Source organism: Gopherus flavomarginatus, chromosome 7 (assembly GCF_025201925.1).
Source record: "Gopherus flavomarginatus isolate rGopFla2 chromosome 7, rGopFla2.mat.asm, whole genome shotgun sequence".
Taxonomy (NCBI): Eukaryota; Metazoa; Chordata; order Testudines; family Testudinidae; genus Gopherus; species Gopherus flavomarginatus.
Genome location: NC_066623.1, coordinates 78,211,348 through 78,226,318, shown reverse-complemented (window position 1 = coordinate 78,226,318; position 14,971 = coordinate 78,211,348). Strand labels below are relative to the sequence as shown.

Sequence of the window (14,971 nt, the reverse complement as noted above, 5' to 3'; positions counted from 1 at the left end):
TCACCGGGCAATTGTCAGGACCTATCTGGACCTCTGGATTCTTCTGCAAAGAAAACACCTTTTCCCCTTCCCCTAGTTAATCTTGCAGTACATAGGGGAAAGGGAGGCACACAAAATATGCATACAAAATATTGTGGGGAAAAACCCACTTGTTCACAATTGGCTTTCTGCCAAAACAGAACTTTCACTTACCTGAAATAATAGCTGTTCCTTTCTGCTGCAAATATGACTTTCACAATGCAACTTTCTGCACTACAGAGTTAGGGAACCCAATCTCAGCATAAGGTTTATCTGCATGGCACCAGAGTCTGGACTAAAGAGTTGTGAACTGTAGAGCATCCTAACATATTGCACTCTTTAAATTCCCTGTGTAGTCCCTGCTGGATCAAACTAAAAGGTACCTAGCTCACCTTGGTGTAGTCCCATTTCCAACAGTATTACGTTAGTGCGAACAGGACAATTTTTAGTTCAAGCCAGCAGGATCTATGCGGGGCAGTTAGAGCACAGCACAGCAGGGCACACTGACTGCAGTGCAGTCTAGATGAGCTCATATTGTCCCTGGTCTGTTTCAACACTGTTCCATAACTAAGCTATATTCTTAGCCTAAGTTCAGTAAGCATGCTAAAGGGACATGGAGAGTAAGGCATTAGCTTGATTACAGAACATCTTTAAGCTCCATTGTACACTACAAACTGAAACAACATAGTAACCAGGTTCCTTGACATGGCTGTATTGGTAGTGTGGTTGGGCTTTTAATAAATGCGGTGCTGCTTTGCAGAAAATTCTGTCTAGGTAGGCAGCAGGCAAAGGTGTGAAATGTATTGTTGTCTAAAACTCTCTAGTTACTTGTCTGTTTTAAAGCCTTGTTATGACAATTTCACAAATACAAGTAATGAAAATGTAAGTCTCCTCACAGGGTGAGATTCTATCTTTAAACTCTTCCTCCAGTTTCTTTTCTGGGATGGCTTTTTGCTTTTCAGTAAGGCTTTCCTGTCATACCACATGTGCTCGGAAGATAATGGGATCATCTTTTTCCTATTTGTCCTTTGAAATCTCTTAATTTCTCAGTCACTTACTTGTGTAAGAGTTGAGGTTGGGCAGATGGTTCAGTTTGTGTTAAGTGTTGCTACATCTAGATTTATTATCTGTCAAGGGGAGGCTTCACACACTATCTGTGAAGGAACTCAAATGTGAAATTGCAGAACTACTAACTGTAGTCTGTAACCTATCATTTAAATCAGCTTCTGTACCAGATGACTGGAGGATAGCTAATGTGATGCCAATTTTTAAGAAGGGCTCCAACGGTGATCCCAGCAATTACAGACCTGTAAGCCTGACTTGAGTATTGGGCAAACTGGTTGAAACTATAATAAAGAACAATATTGTCAGACGTATAGATTAACATAATTTGTTGAGGAAGAGTCAACATGGTTTTAGTAAAGGGAAATCATGCTTTACCAGTCTACTAGAATTCTTTGAGGGGGTCAACAAGTCAATGCTGTTCCTAGCCTCTGTTTGCCAGAAGCTGGGAATGAGTGACAGGGGATGGATCACTTGATTGCCTGTTTTGTTCATTCCCTCTGGGGCACCTGGCAGGCAGAAGACAGAATACTAGGCTAGATGGACCTTTGGTCTGACCCAGTAGGGCCATTCTTATGTTCTCATAATTACAAACCTTTGGAAATTCCAATCTCTCAAGTCCTGTCTAGTTGGGCTCCCAGCAGAGTTAAGCAACTCTGGTTTAAAGATGGCTTCTGCTAAAGCTTTCTAGCAGGATGTTTCCTTCGTCCAGTGTGCACCATGTTGAAAAATTGGTTTGATCCAGCCATACTGATTAGCCAAACCCAACCTTAGAATGGACTAATTTGCACCAAATGGCAAGAATTTTCAGACTCTGAGGGTAGATACACCCAGTCCTTCTACAGACACTTCACCTCCACTCCCAATTTCAAATGATACAAGTTAAATACTATTTTATGCTATCAGTAGAGTTATATTTTTACCAGGAAGTCCTAAATATTTCCAGCAGAGTTCAGTTTCATGTGTTGTTTTGCTGAGCGGTATTACTTCTTTCTCTGGCTGAGGAAGACATTTTTGTTTAAATAGGAAGACAAGCTAATAGGTCCTCTAGCCCTCTATGAAAGAATGTGCAGTCCTGGTCCCTGTGGCTTACAAAAGCTTTACGTGTTGGAGCCTTCAGTTAAAATACTAAGCACAGTGAAATGTAGAGTTCTCAATAAGCTGATATTCAATTTGTATCCCTAATTTGCCTAGTACTGTAAAAGGTCACGTAGCAAGAAATAAATTTATGAGTTATAATTCAGGTCAACTTCAAATCCATTCAGGGATGCCTGTTCTCACTTGGAAAGTGATGTTTGTGACACACAAAGTATAGGAGTCCATTGTCAGGAACAGCTTATATCCTGCACTTTTATAGGTCAAACTGTCTGAAAGACGTGACGCATCACTGTTTAAACATACCACAGACTAACAAATTAGCAATGGCAAAGACCCATGAGATCATCTTGTCCATCTCCTGTGCCAATACAGAATTTTCTCTACAGTGTGTCTCCAGTGCTTTGTTTGGCTTTAAATGAGACTTACACAATTTCTTTTGGCAAATGGTCTAATTGATCTCATTCTTACAAAATCTTTCCTGATTCATTCTAAATTCCCTCTGATTACATTCATCCCATCACTCTTCTGATTTTGACACTGGGAAACAATACATTTATTCCAATTATTGTACTGGTGTTGGAATCTGGCTTCCAGTTTCAGACATTGCTGATCCTACTGCCAGAGGGTGTCAGGTGGTTTAAAAATGCAGTCTGTTTTAAATGTAAGATGAGATATATACACACATTGTACAAGACTCAAAATACATTTCATCCTGTGAAATTTCATTATGCTACACTAAGCCAAAAGGATATAGTAGTTTTAAGATAGAGTTCAGGGTACTTTTATTCTTGGTGTATGCAGTAAGGTGATGTATTTTAAGAGCACGTGAACTTATTGCATTAGCTCCTGAGGAATGAATTTGTAAAACTTAAGAATTGTAAAACTTGTTCAATGTGTGAAAACTCTGTCCTAGCTGGCACAATGCTCCTTCTTTGCTCCTTGCACTAGAGTAAACAGCCAGGAAGAAACCTCGAATTGCTTCCAAATGTTCACTGCTTGGGCTTGAATGAGGCCCCTGCATTTTGTTAACATCAAGAAATTGCTAAGTTGGCTGTTCTTGACAAATCACTTTGTTCTGGCTGGACTGGTTCATGCTAATTTTGTTTTATGATGTTATAAATATGTCTCAAGCCAGAGACCAAAGCAAGAATGGTTTAACTTTTCTTGCACATTTTTATGGCTGTTATAATTGCTGTTGAAATTGATTTTGGTTCTAAACTACACTTTACCATATGATTTTTTTCTTCCATGTGTTTTAGAACATAGTTTCAAGATTCCATCCAAATCCCACAAAATGAAATTGTTACTCTTGCTTGACTATCTCTATAGAAAATGCGTGAGTGACAAAGATTCATGCTTTTGCATTACTGTGATGTCAACCCTTTTGACTTTTGTAACATTTTTTTCCACTGTGGTGAATCTGTAATAATGCTTTCTCCTCAGTGTATTGCTTCATATTTCCTGACTGATTTTATTCATTGTCAGAAAGTGGAAATATTGCTGTTGTATTCTGCATCCTTTGAAGATGAGGCTGTAATTAACTGTTTTATTTCTTTCTAGTGTCGTTCCACTTTTAAGAGAGTCCATTGGAATCTTAATGCAGCGAACTCCACCTTCCCTGGAAAGTGCCCTGCCTCAGTGCTATCAGAGGGTGAGCTGTTCCACTTCAGGACATTTTTGCATAAGACTTAACTATTAAATGAATAAGCAACATACGTTTGGACTTCTCGGGGGTGTTTTGGAATGTTTTCCTACCAGTAAATCCACAGAGGATTCCTTAAATCTGTCCTAAACATATACAAATGAATGAACACTTATCTGGAAATGGTCAAAAGCATAACAAAAAACCTGGATTTGACCATCTGAAGTCCCAAATTCTACATATCCTGTAGTCCCAACCAAAACTTTATATTTTGAAATGATTTCCTGTTACACAGTATATACTTTTGGCTTGGAATAGATCTTAAAACTTTTTTTTTTTTAATGTATTGTGTCACAAAGTGGTGTAAGAGAGCATTATAATGGAGATTTCACAAGAAGGCCAGTTGGATCTTTGTCTGTAGAATTTGCTTGTTCTCCAGTTCTGATCTGATGTTCAGCAGCCATTGCTAAAGATTCTTTTTCTATTCAAAGGAATATTTTTCTCTCCCCCTCTGGAGCAGTTATCTTAACCTTTCGCAAGAAGTGTTGAGACATATTAAAAACATTGGAAGTAAATACAAAAGGACGGTCATAGTTTGCATTTGGCATTGTGTCCCTGATACCTATACAGTACATGTCTTTTATGGAATGCTAGCATGATGCATGTACCAAAGAAATGTCCCTGTTTTTTTCCCCCAGTGGTTTATGGGGTTGCTGTGTAGCACTAAACATCTCACAAAAAGAATTCCTGGTTGAGATGAGAAGTGGGTACATCTTACACACCCTGAAATAACTGTACATGTGCCTTCTTCCTTGCCTCAAACACTGCTGTTTTTAGAAAGGAGTGAAGAACACCAGTTTCCAGTGTAATATAACTGTAGCCTCGTGCAGCAGTTGTGTGGATATGTAATAGAACAGTTCTCAGTCTTTCCACTGAACTCTCTCCTTCTCAGACCTATGTGGAGACAAAAGTACTAACGAATTTAGATGAGACCTCGCTAAATGCTCTTGTGAAGATGAGTACTGCCTGACATTTCTATTAGCTAAAGGAAAGCTTAGTGTGTAGTAATGTATTTTTTTTTTTCAGAAATCATTTTTGAAATGTCTGTCATCGGTATTTTAGGTTCAGCAGTTGCAAGGAGTTTACAGTTTACATGATCCACACTTCTGGACCCTTTGTAGTGACGTTTACATAGGGACCTTGAAACTATTTGTAGCTCCTGATGCTGATGCCAAGTGGATTCTAAGCCAAACTCACAATATTTTTACTCAGGTATGTCTGCCTGCTTACAGTCGCATGCTTGGATACCATGTTGATGTGTGTGATAGAGAGAACATGGATGTAAATATAAAAATAGAGCAACAAAATGTTTATAAAAGTAACAGCTCTGTGTTGTCTTTAACACCAAACTAAATACAGTTGTTGTTTTAACTTATGATTAACTCCAGCTACCAGAAGCAGGATGGTTAATATATGTGGCCCATTCCTCTTCATCACTCTCTTTACTGCCTCTTAAAGGGAGACATGACACCAGAATGCTGTAGTCTTAGACATGGATTGAAGCCTTATGTTGACATACCAGGGACAAAGAAAACAGATGAGGTTTTCAAGATAAGATGTCTGACCACAGAGACTAACCCTACTTCTGCATCTGCTGTGATGCCTCTGTATTGACATTCACTTCTGTTGCTCTGAGAAGCCACGTTTTCTGCATGCTTTGTTGCCTTTAGCAACTTTCAGGCAGCGGTGGCCACTAAAGTCAATATTTACCAACCATTACCACATGCTGGTTTCAGATCAATGCATTTCCTCTTTTCTTAGACTAAGAAATAACTTAAGCTGTATGGTAAAAGTGTGGTTCCAGCTAAGGTTAGACTACCAAAATCAATACAGACCACATGAGCACGTCATTAGAAATTGATATTGTCTGGTTAAAGGAAGAGAAAACAACAACCAAAGCCAGTTTTTCTATCACTGATGCATTAAAAGGAAAGGCAATGAGATTCAATTGGCTGTCTATAGCTAAGATCGGAAGTCCATAACAAATGATGCCACAGTTTAAAAAAAAAAAATAATGGTATCTGCTACATTACTCTAACAAACTACATTTCATCTTGTTATATCCAACCTGTAAGACATCTTACCTTGACCAGGATCTGACACTCAAATGTTACAAGGTGCTGTGTACCATTCAGTTCTCAAAATGGTAAATATCTGGGCGCTTGAAATAATATAGAGCGCCAATGTTTCCCCTTCCCCGATTTCACCCTAATCCAATAGAAAGTTTTCTCTAGGAAAAAAAAGATCTTTTGCATGTTGTTTCATGAATAAAAGCCAAGATACTTATCTCTCTCTGTTCTGTAGCTTCCAAAGAATCCAGGCTTGTACCCTGTTTTTGACTCTTGGAAGTGAACAGGTTCACAGCGATGCTGTTTCTGGATAGACATCCTATGTATCCCTGTCAGACTAAGAGCCATCCTATGTTTGGTCTGTTGGGAGGATGCCTTCCTTCAGATACCTGTGCCTCACCAATACAGGAAATTCTTAGATTGTAGAATTGTAGATGATGAGTAGCATCGGTTCAGCTTTGAATTGGCCTCTGCCTGTACATATTCCCCAGAGTTAACTCTATTCTAGAATTCATCAAATTCGAGTAGCATTGTTTGAAAAGTTCAGATAGGAACTTACATGTACTACTTTGTCTCCACACTGTTTTACTTAAGAGTGCACAGTGCATCTGCATTAAATGGAGGCTTTAATTCCAAAAGCTGACCCTGTGCAAGACTGAGATGATGCAGACAGGAGGATGGGAATGCTTCCAAGAACTTGCTTTCTCTGTACCTCTCTCACAGTGAAGGGCATCTGCACTCAGATTTTTGATTCACCAACTTGCACTTACATGCCTGACTAGTCATGGTAGCAGAAAATGCAGTCCTGATGTGAAGCTCAATGCAAAACTCATTTATTTGGCTTAAGCTTTTCTGCAAAAAAAGTCACATGTGCAGGGAACCACACGTGAACCTTTGAAAACAAAGCTGTAAACTAACCAAGCTACTTCTGTTACAAGGTGTGAAGAAAGTAAGGGATTGTTGTAATGTCTAGTCTTAAATCCTTGCGATGCATTCAGAAGCACCGTGATAGTGGAGAGAGGGAGAGCAGCATATAAATACCTAGGTAAATAGTAAGGGATGAAACCTTTTATACATGGGCTTCAAACTTAATTTACCTTTCAGTTGTTGCATACTTTTTCTTTCCCTGTTTTGTAACTATAGTTAATAAAATATTGTCAGATTATTACTAAAGTGGTGATATTCAATATGTTACATAACATTACATGATAATGAACTGATGAGCCTATAAACCTAGGATTAACTTCAGTGAAATCAGCAACAGAGAGAGACAAGATGATGAAGGGAAGGGAGTTTTATTCAAGCCCAAATATTTATAATGTCAGTGAGGAAAACAGGAAATTGCCTGGGTCAGTTAAAAAGGTGTTTGTAGAAATGTTCTTTTCAGAATGTGCTCCAGTGGGAAAGTGTTAACTCTGTCCTTGTATCTTGCAGCAGCCTCATTTATGGTGCAACAGATTGTTTGTACATCTGGTGATGTTTCCGATTACCAGACTAGATAAAGCTCCTGGGTCCTTGGGAATTCTTTCTATGAGCTACAATAAATCCCAACTAGGACCTCGTCCTTTGAATTCAGTTTCTAATGCATACAGCATATCGAGTCCCTTGGGCCTGACTACACATGAAGCAGATGCACAGCCTGAATAACTTTGTCATCTGTAATGTTGCTACCTCATTACTCACTCTACTTTCCAGATCACTTAATTTGTCTTTTTATTATGGGACCCATGTTGTCTGAATCTGCTCAATAGTATTTAATTTTACTATCTAGTTATGTTCAGGTTTTTACGGTCTATTACTTGGTGCTGCAGACACTTTCTGTAGTGCATGTATTTAGGCAACACCTTGGTACCTCTATCGACACTGCCTCCATTTTTAGTGAAAAGATGTTTTTGAAATCTTTGCTGCACTGAACCAACTTCAAGAATCCTGAACCAGGTGAACTTGAGGAGCCAGTAAAAATAAATGCTTATTGATATTAGTTCCTTGCTTTCTAGCTTGTATGATGGAACATAAAGAGGTTGTGCACTGATTTCAAGTAGACCTCCTAGAATCAAGCTTATAAATAAATCTATCCTGTCTGAGAAGTTCCGGCATATATGAATCTAGTTCAGCAAATAACTAGGAGGCAGCAGGCATGTTTTGTACAACAAAACAGCTAATGTGTTGGACAGGTCAGTCTGAAGATGGCTTACATATGTGGGAGGGCTGATTCTTGGGAAGGCTAGTTTGGCTTTGGGGGCAGTCTGTTTGGATGGACAGATTTGTAATTATTTTGTCATTTCAAATCTCTTGAATCTCCAATGAGAGAGATTATTTTGCTAGCAAGATGTCAACTATTCCATATGTTCATTCTAGTGGTTGGTATCAAATGGACTTAGGCTACATCTTCCTTCCCTTTTGATATGTGGGAGTAGGTGAGGGTACAGTTGGAGCAAGCATTTTTGAGCAGTAGTGGAGATCATAGTTCTTAAAGTTGTAATTTGGCAGGTTAGTCAAAGTGACCTCAGATGTTCAGTATGCATTATTGCTGAAACAAAGTGCAGTGCACTTCAGGGACCCAGACAAGTTATGTTTTCTCAAGTGTGGTTCTGTTCCTAAAGACTCAAGTCAAGTGATGCCAGAGTATTGCACATCTGTGACTGAGGGCTTGTCCCTGAGTCATACCAGTATAAAGTAAGGTATCAATGTAAACTGCTATAACACTCCGTGTGGACATTCTTATTCCGGAGTAAATATGGCTTTTTCTGGTTTAGTTTATGCCACTTTGGAAGTAGTTTAAGCTAAACAGGAAAAAGCTACTCTTACTTCACACAGAATGTACTCTTGTCCACATGGTGACTATAGCAGTTTAACTATACTGGTATAACGTCCTATTTAGACAAGTCCTGAGAGGCAGATGTGGATGTTTTGATTATTTGCATGGAAGCTTAGAATTTTTTGTGTAGATCTTGAGCTCACTAAAAGTTGTCTTCCACTACCGTAGCCATCTAAGCGCCTAGTTGACATTAATCTGATTCTCAGCAATGTGTTCTCAGTCAGACTATTTTTATTATCTTTCTCCCGAAGATGATTCTGCATATGAACTACGTACACCACTTTTGCAGCTAGCAACCTGACTTTAAGGGTTAATAGTCTCTTAAATAATTTACTCATAATTTTATATACAACAATGGCAGAGCTAAGGGCATTCCCTAAATTGAATCTCTTGATGTTTTTGAGCAGAGGGGTGATTTGCAATTTGTGTGTCCATTATTACCAAAAGTTATTTTGCTGTTTCATATAAATACACTATGGCTGTGCCTGTCTTCTCTACAAATCTCTATTATGCTGTAGGACAGTTTCATAGCTCAAACTTTGACACATCCTTATGCTTTGCTTCACTTGAACTGGCATCTGTTCCAATGGTTAAAAACACAGACTTTTTAAAAATTTATGTCCCATGGTCTTTAGATTGTGGTTGAAGAACTTGTGCTTTAAGATAAGCTTTCTTTTAACATTGTAGAAGCCCTACACATCTTTAACTCATGCACTAAGTTTAGCAGAATCATTACTATAGAACAAGCTCTCAAATAGATTTTTGTCTATTTGAGAGCTTGTTCTATTGTCACCAAATAAAAGTGTGTAAATATAATAGCATTTGGAACTGGAGTACAGTTGTGTGGGTCAGGATTGTTCAGTTTTCTAATTCTCCCTCTTTTGTTACAGGCAGGAGTCAGACAGCTTTATGTACAGATTGACTTTGCAGCCATGTAGTGAACATCATAAATTGAGTTCTTTGGACCAAAGTTTTCTGGTACTGTAATGGTATAAAACATTGTACTCTTCAAGACAGAGCCACCGCCACCCCGGTTAACCAAGACCAAATAGACTGCTGCCTTTTGGCTACTTCTAGAGTTCACGTTTAAGGAGTAAAAACTGAAAGGATGCGTCTTGGACTTCTGGGCTTGTCTTTTGTGGCCCCCAAACTTTTTTCATTCTGTGAGGTTTTTTTTTTTTTTTTTTTTACTTATTACAATTGTTCCAGCAGGAAACTAAGATTGTGGGACTGCAAGTCCTGGTCATGTCTTTAATGAAGGGCTTGTCCAAACAAAAAAATTAGTTCATAGCAAGCTGGGGCATGAATCTGCTCTGCACTAGCCTGCTGCAGACTAACTCCCCATGTTGCTCCTGCCTTTATGTATTAACCATTTGCTGGTGCACTTTGATCTAGTCCTGTTATAAAGAGGACTAGATCTAAGCATGTCAGCAGGGTCCATATCGACAGTTAGTCTCTAGCAGGCTAGCTGAGTAGATTCACACCCCAGCTTGTGACAAACTAACTGTTCACATAAACAAGCTGGGGTTCGTTCCCACAAAACCAGTGTTATCAGAAATTAGAGAGCGGTCTTGTACATAATGTCACAATGGGTGGCATTCTTCATTATAATCGTATGTTTGTAAAATTGTTTGTACTTTGCAAACTTAATGAACCAAACCATATTGGGTTTTCAAAGTGCCTTTATATCAGAAAAAGTATTTGCCAGCATCAACGTGGAACATGAAGGGTTTTTATTACTTTTATGGCGACAGCTTGTTCACAATCTTATTCTTGCTAGTGATGTATGTGACTGTGTACTTGCGTAATTGTAGATTTTAGACTCCCTTTTACTGTTGCATCTTATCAAATGAACTGGAGTGAAATTTGTTTAATTTACATTACAAGTTAAAGCTATTGTGGGAAACTTGCTTTCAAAACATCTATTTGCTATATATATATTGTCCTAAGAGTTCTTTTAACCAAATTAAACATTCAACCCTGAGTCTGTCTATGAATGAAAGTTTCTCAATACTGTTATAGTAATTGGAAATTGTATTGCAATAACCATGTTCATAAACTCACCATGCAAAAGAAAGAGGCAGTTGCAGCATAATCATAGTAATGGAAGAGCTGTTTTGCTTTTATCGTTCAAATACAGACTTAATCTTTTTTCTGTCGAAACTTTGCTGTGAAAATTAGTCTACTAGGTTTTAATAGACTATTAAAGAGGTTGGAAGTAGTTATTGTGTTTAACTAAACTGGGGGAGAGGAGCTCTTCCTGGCAAATGTATCTGCAGTGGAAATGAGGACTACTGGATGTGCTGTGCAAGATCACATTCTCTTAGTTCACGTTTGATTCTGACATGAGCATGATCTCTCTTATCCATGTCTTGTGTATTTACACACACACACAGATTTGTCCATAGAGTGCTTTCCAGAAACATCCATAGACCATATTTTTACTGCCATTTACATTTTGAACTCAAAATGAATGTTAAATTCCTGAGACAATCCTACAACACCTGTACTGTAGATGCAATGCTTCCACAAAAATTAATTATGACAATTATCAGTGCAAAATTACTGTAGTCTCTCATTCTGTTTGAATTCAGAGACTGAACAGTAAGGATCCCACAAATGTATCTTTGATTTCCACATCTGAAGCTGTTGGTTAGTCTGACTAGGACATAGAGCAAGAAAAAGGAAGTCTCCTTTTTATTAATAGGAACTAAATTTGCTATTTGAGGGGAAACTCGTGAATTAATAAATTTACACTTAATGTACAGTGTTTAGTGGAGTAAAACAAGACAAGGATACTTACTTGAAAAATCAAATGTGCTGCTGACTGGTACGAATTCTAGGTATTTTTCTGATGCAGATATCAGTGTCCTTGTAACTGATTAAATACCCAGCAATGGGTAGTGCTAAAATCAAAGAGTGTTGTAGTTCTAACCGGTTCAACTTTAGTCACAGTTGATGAACATTGAGTATGAGAGACACTATAGAAATACCTAAGATTGAATTGCAGGGATGGTTTGTATAGTGCAATGGTTTTGCTGCAGATGTTACTGCATTATTGCAATTTACAGTGATAAGCAGCTTCTTAGATTCAGTTTTATTCCTCCTGTATGACTCACTGTTTGTATTTTTATATATATAAATGCTGCTTAATTGCTAGTCTGTGCCTTGAGTTGAGCTCACCAGATAGATGCAGATATACGAGTGCTGAATGAACTAATAATTTTTAATCTGTACAAAGCTGTGATTCAAACCCCAAGTTAAGACCTCTTCCATGGCTTCTTTAATGTCATGCACATACATGGACTGTGGGTATTTGTCTTTTGTTTGGGAGGTCTTTAACACAAGCAATAATGCAACAATCCGCTTATCTTAAGGATGGGGTCTCCGTCACTTTGAGCCACCATTTTAAAAGGAAGACCCAACCCCTTTCACCTGAATTGTACAAGCCATAACCTCAAACTGACTTTTGGGGGTGATTTTGTCTTCCAGACTTACAGCTTTGATTTGTTTCTGGGCTGCTGAGCTAAGCTTCCTAATCATCTTAAACTACTTTTAACACTAGCCAAATTATTGGGGTAAGCTGCTTATTGTGAATGTTTTAGCTGAACGTTAGTGGGATGCTTTTTCAGTTGCTGCGACTTGCTAAATGTCTTACAGCAATTGCTTGGATGTTACTGTTTTGTTTTTTTCTTGTGTATTTTAAAAGGACTCAGGATTCTCATATGGCTAATCTTCCTTGCCAAGACCAGTATTTGATAGCATAATCCGTTTTCTGCACACTGACCTTTAATGAAAATTGTTCTTTAAACTACTTGTAACAAAGATTAAATTCCTTTCTTGCCTAGGAAGATGTTTAATTTGAGACTCGGGGGGTGGAGGGGGGGATCAAGCCCATAGTGTCTTGCTCATGAGAAATGCACATTTTTTACAATCAAGATGAGTCTTAATCATTTGGGATGGTTTTTACATTTAATAGCAAGATGTACATAACTACATTTGTTTTTGTAAAATGTACTTTAAATGTGGTAATAGTGTATGGAAGCCAGTTGTTTGCTGTTAAGCAACAGAATTGTGTTGTCATTTCAAGTACATGACTTTTTGGCTGAGTAGGTTTATTTGAAAAGAATGTGCGAGTAAATTGGTCAAAAGACAGTACATGGCATACCCTGCATTTTAAGTTGGTGTAAATTTACTCCTGTAGCATAAGTCCAAGCAGCATTGTTTGGGTAGCTCTCATGTTATTGCTTGGGCAGCATGGAGGCCAACAAATGCATTGTGTGTCTTCAGGATGCTCTGTCCTGAGCTAACTCTGGTCCATTATGGGGTAGGATGCCTGTGAGGGACAGGGGTCAGGCTGTCCAGCCATCATGATTTAGGTCTTCCAGGAAGTCTTTCACCGTGCTTCCAAACAGCATAGCGACATTTAATTTTTTTCACCTACTAATGAACTACTAGGTGAGCTGGAATTATTGAAGACTGTAGAGCATGTGACTAATATAAACCCCTGACTGTTGAACCATCAAGGACTACTTACAACTGTTTTGTTTCAAATGACACTAGATTCTGCTTCTTTTATACTAATGGAGGTGTTAGTAATCTCTTGACTTCATCCTGAATCCCTGCAGAAGATGGTCCATTTTAAGAGTGATGGGGAGGGGGGGAGAAACTTCCTAAATTTCACTTTTCTAATTGACAAACCTGATAAGTCAAAATCTCATCTAACTCTCCATGAAGACATAACAGCAAGGTGCTACAGTGAATCTCATTACTAGAAATGTGTCTAAGATTACTACCGACAATGTTGCTTAGCATTGAACATAACACGGCAGAAAATAGGCCTTCCATTACAATCTGATCCTATAAACAGTTAAACATGAATAAAGTTACACACTGTGTGTGAGTGGGCCTCAAGTGAGGAGCTTAAGTAAATCTAGTATCCTTGCTACACTACACTATGGGTTACACTAGTACAAAAAATAAGTATGTCAGAATAATTGAGCCTAGTACTCTTTTGTAATGCACTATTGCAGTAATCTGCATTTGATCTTCCAGTCATTAACCTGTGAAATTTTAAGACTGGCTGCCTGTCTATTATCAGAATCCAGAACTCTAACTCAGAGGTGGATGCTAGTGCCTACTGAGTAAGATTAACTATTTTAACTATTTTTGAGGTTATGATTTGTTTTAATTTTTAAGAATTAAAAATCTGAATAGAGAAGGGAGGAAGGAAATACTCACCAGTTCAGTACAGATGCTAGCTTTCACTGTGTTGTGGGGATGCAAATGAGATACCTGGAGAAGTTGCTGTTGAATAACATTGTTCCTGAATATTATATATACCTTTCACCCATTAAGATAAATTGCTTAATAGAACTTACAAGGAAGACAGATCAATGCAAGGCTCAGTGTACCTTCACACTCACTGACTTACTACTGCATAATTCAGATGTCATATGAAACCCTGAGGATTGTATGAAATAGAAAATGGATTTTAAAGATGTTGAATTTGTATTAAACAGGCATGAGAACCCTAAAATATACCTAAGTTTGTTTCACTACCAGTTCACATCAGCATCTTTACTCATGAATAACCTTGTCCTGTTTTCTTCAATTAGCTTCTATGATTGTATTTGGTATGACAGCCGATTTTTTTTAAACTGTGTGACTTTTAGATGTTAAAGGAATAATATAAGATAAAGAGGAACTTTCTTCAACCTAGTTTTCTCACTGTTAATACTGGTTTTGCAAAACCAAAATAAGATGATCTCAGAGCCTACCTGAATAAGATGCTGCATTGCATACAGTAGCACTACTCACTCCTGAAGTGGTTAATTCCCCCCACCCCCAAGACCACAGATCCTCTTTCTGCTTATTTTTATTTTACTCCCATTTTCCTCAAAGCCCTTGTGTTGGTGACCATCCATGTCTGGCCTTTATGGGCAGGAGGTTGTTATAGTACCCTTTCAAAAGATGCAGGTCATTCTCCCAGGATCTGCTAGCAACTGAAATATTTATTCCTCTCTCACTATGTACAAATGCAGAATAATCTACCTTTCAGGTTTAGTGAGCCACACTTCAAGTATATCCCGCCTGTGGGGTAATTTTACTCTGCATACAATGTTTGGCAGAAGCACTGTTGTGTAAAGGAATTTGCATATTTCACTTCCCACATATACAAAAACCCTTCATGGTAATATGTGC

At 38.2% G+C, this 14,971-nt stretch overlaps 1 protein-coding gene across 4 annotated transcripts in view; it reads left to right on the top strand.

Moving 5' to 3' along the window:
• Positions 1–10,751, top strand: part of SLC30A7 (solute carrier family 30 member 7) — a 52,993-nt gene extending 42,242 nt beyond the window's left edge. For 3 of the 4 annotated variants that reach the window (XM_050962372.1, XM_050962371.1, XM_050962373.1), the window contains 3 exons: positions 3,739–3,829; positions 4,943–5,092; positions 9,658–10,751. In XM_050962372.1, the coding sequence (XP_050818329.1) occupies positions 3,739–3,829; positions 4,943–5,092; positions 9,658–9,705 (289 nt within the window). In that variant the 3' untranslated portion in view covers positions 9,706–10,751. Of the gene's footprint in view, positions 1–3,738; positions 3,830–4,942; positions 6,104–9,657 lie in introns of those variants that run through there. The other variant, XM_050962370.1, reaches the window with a different exon arrangement.
• Positions 10,752–14,971: the final 4,220 nt, after the last annotated feature.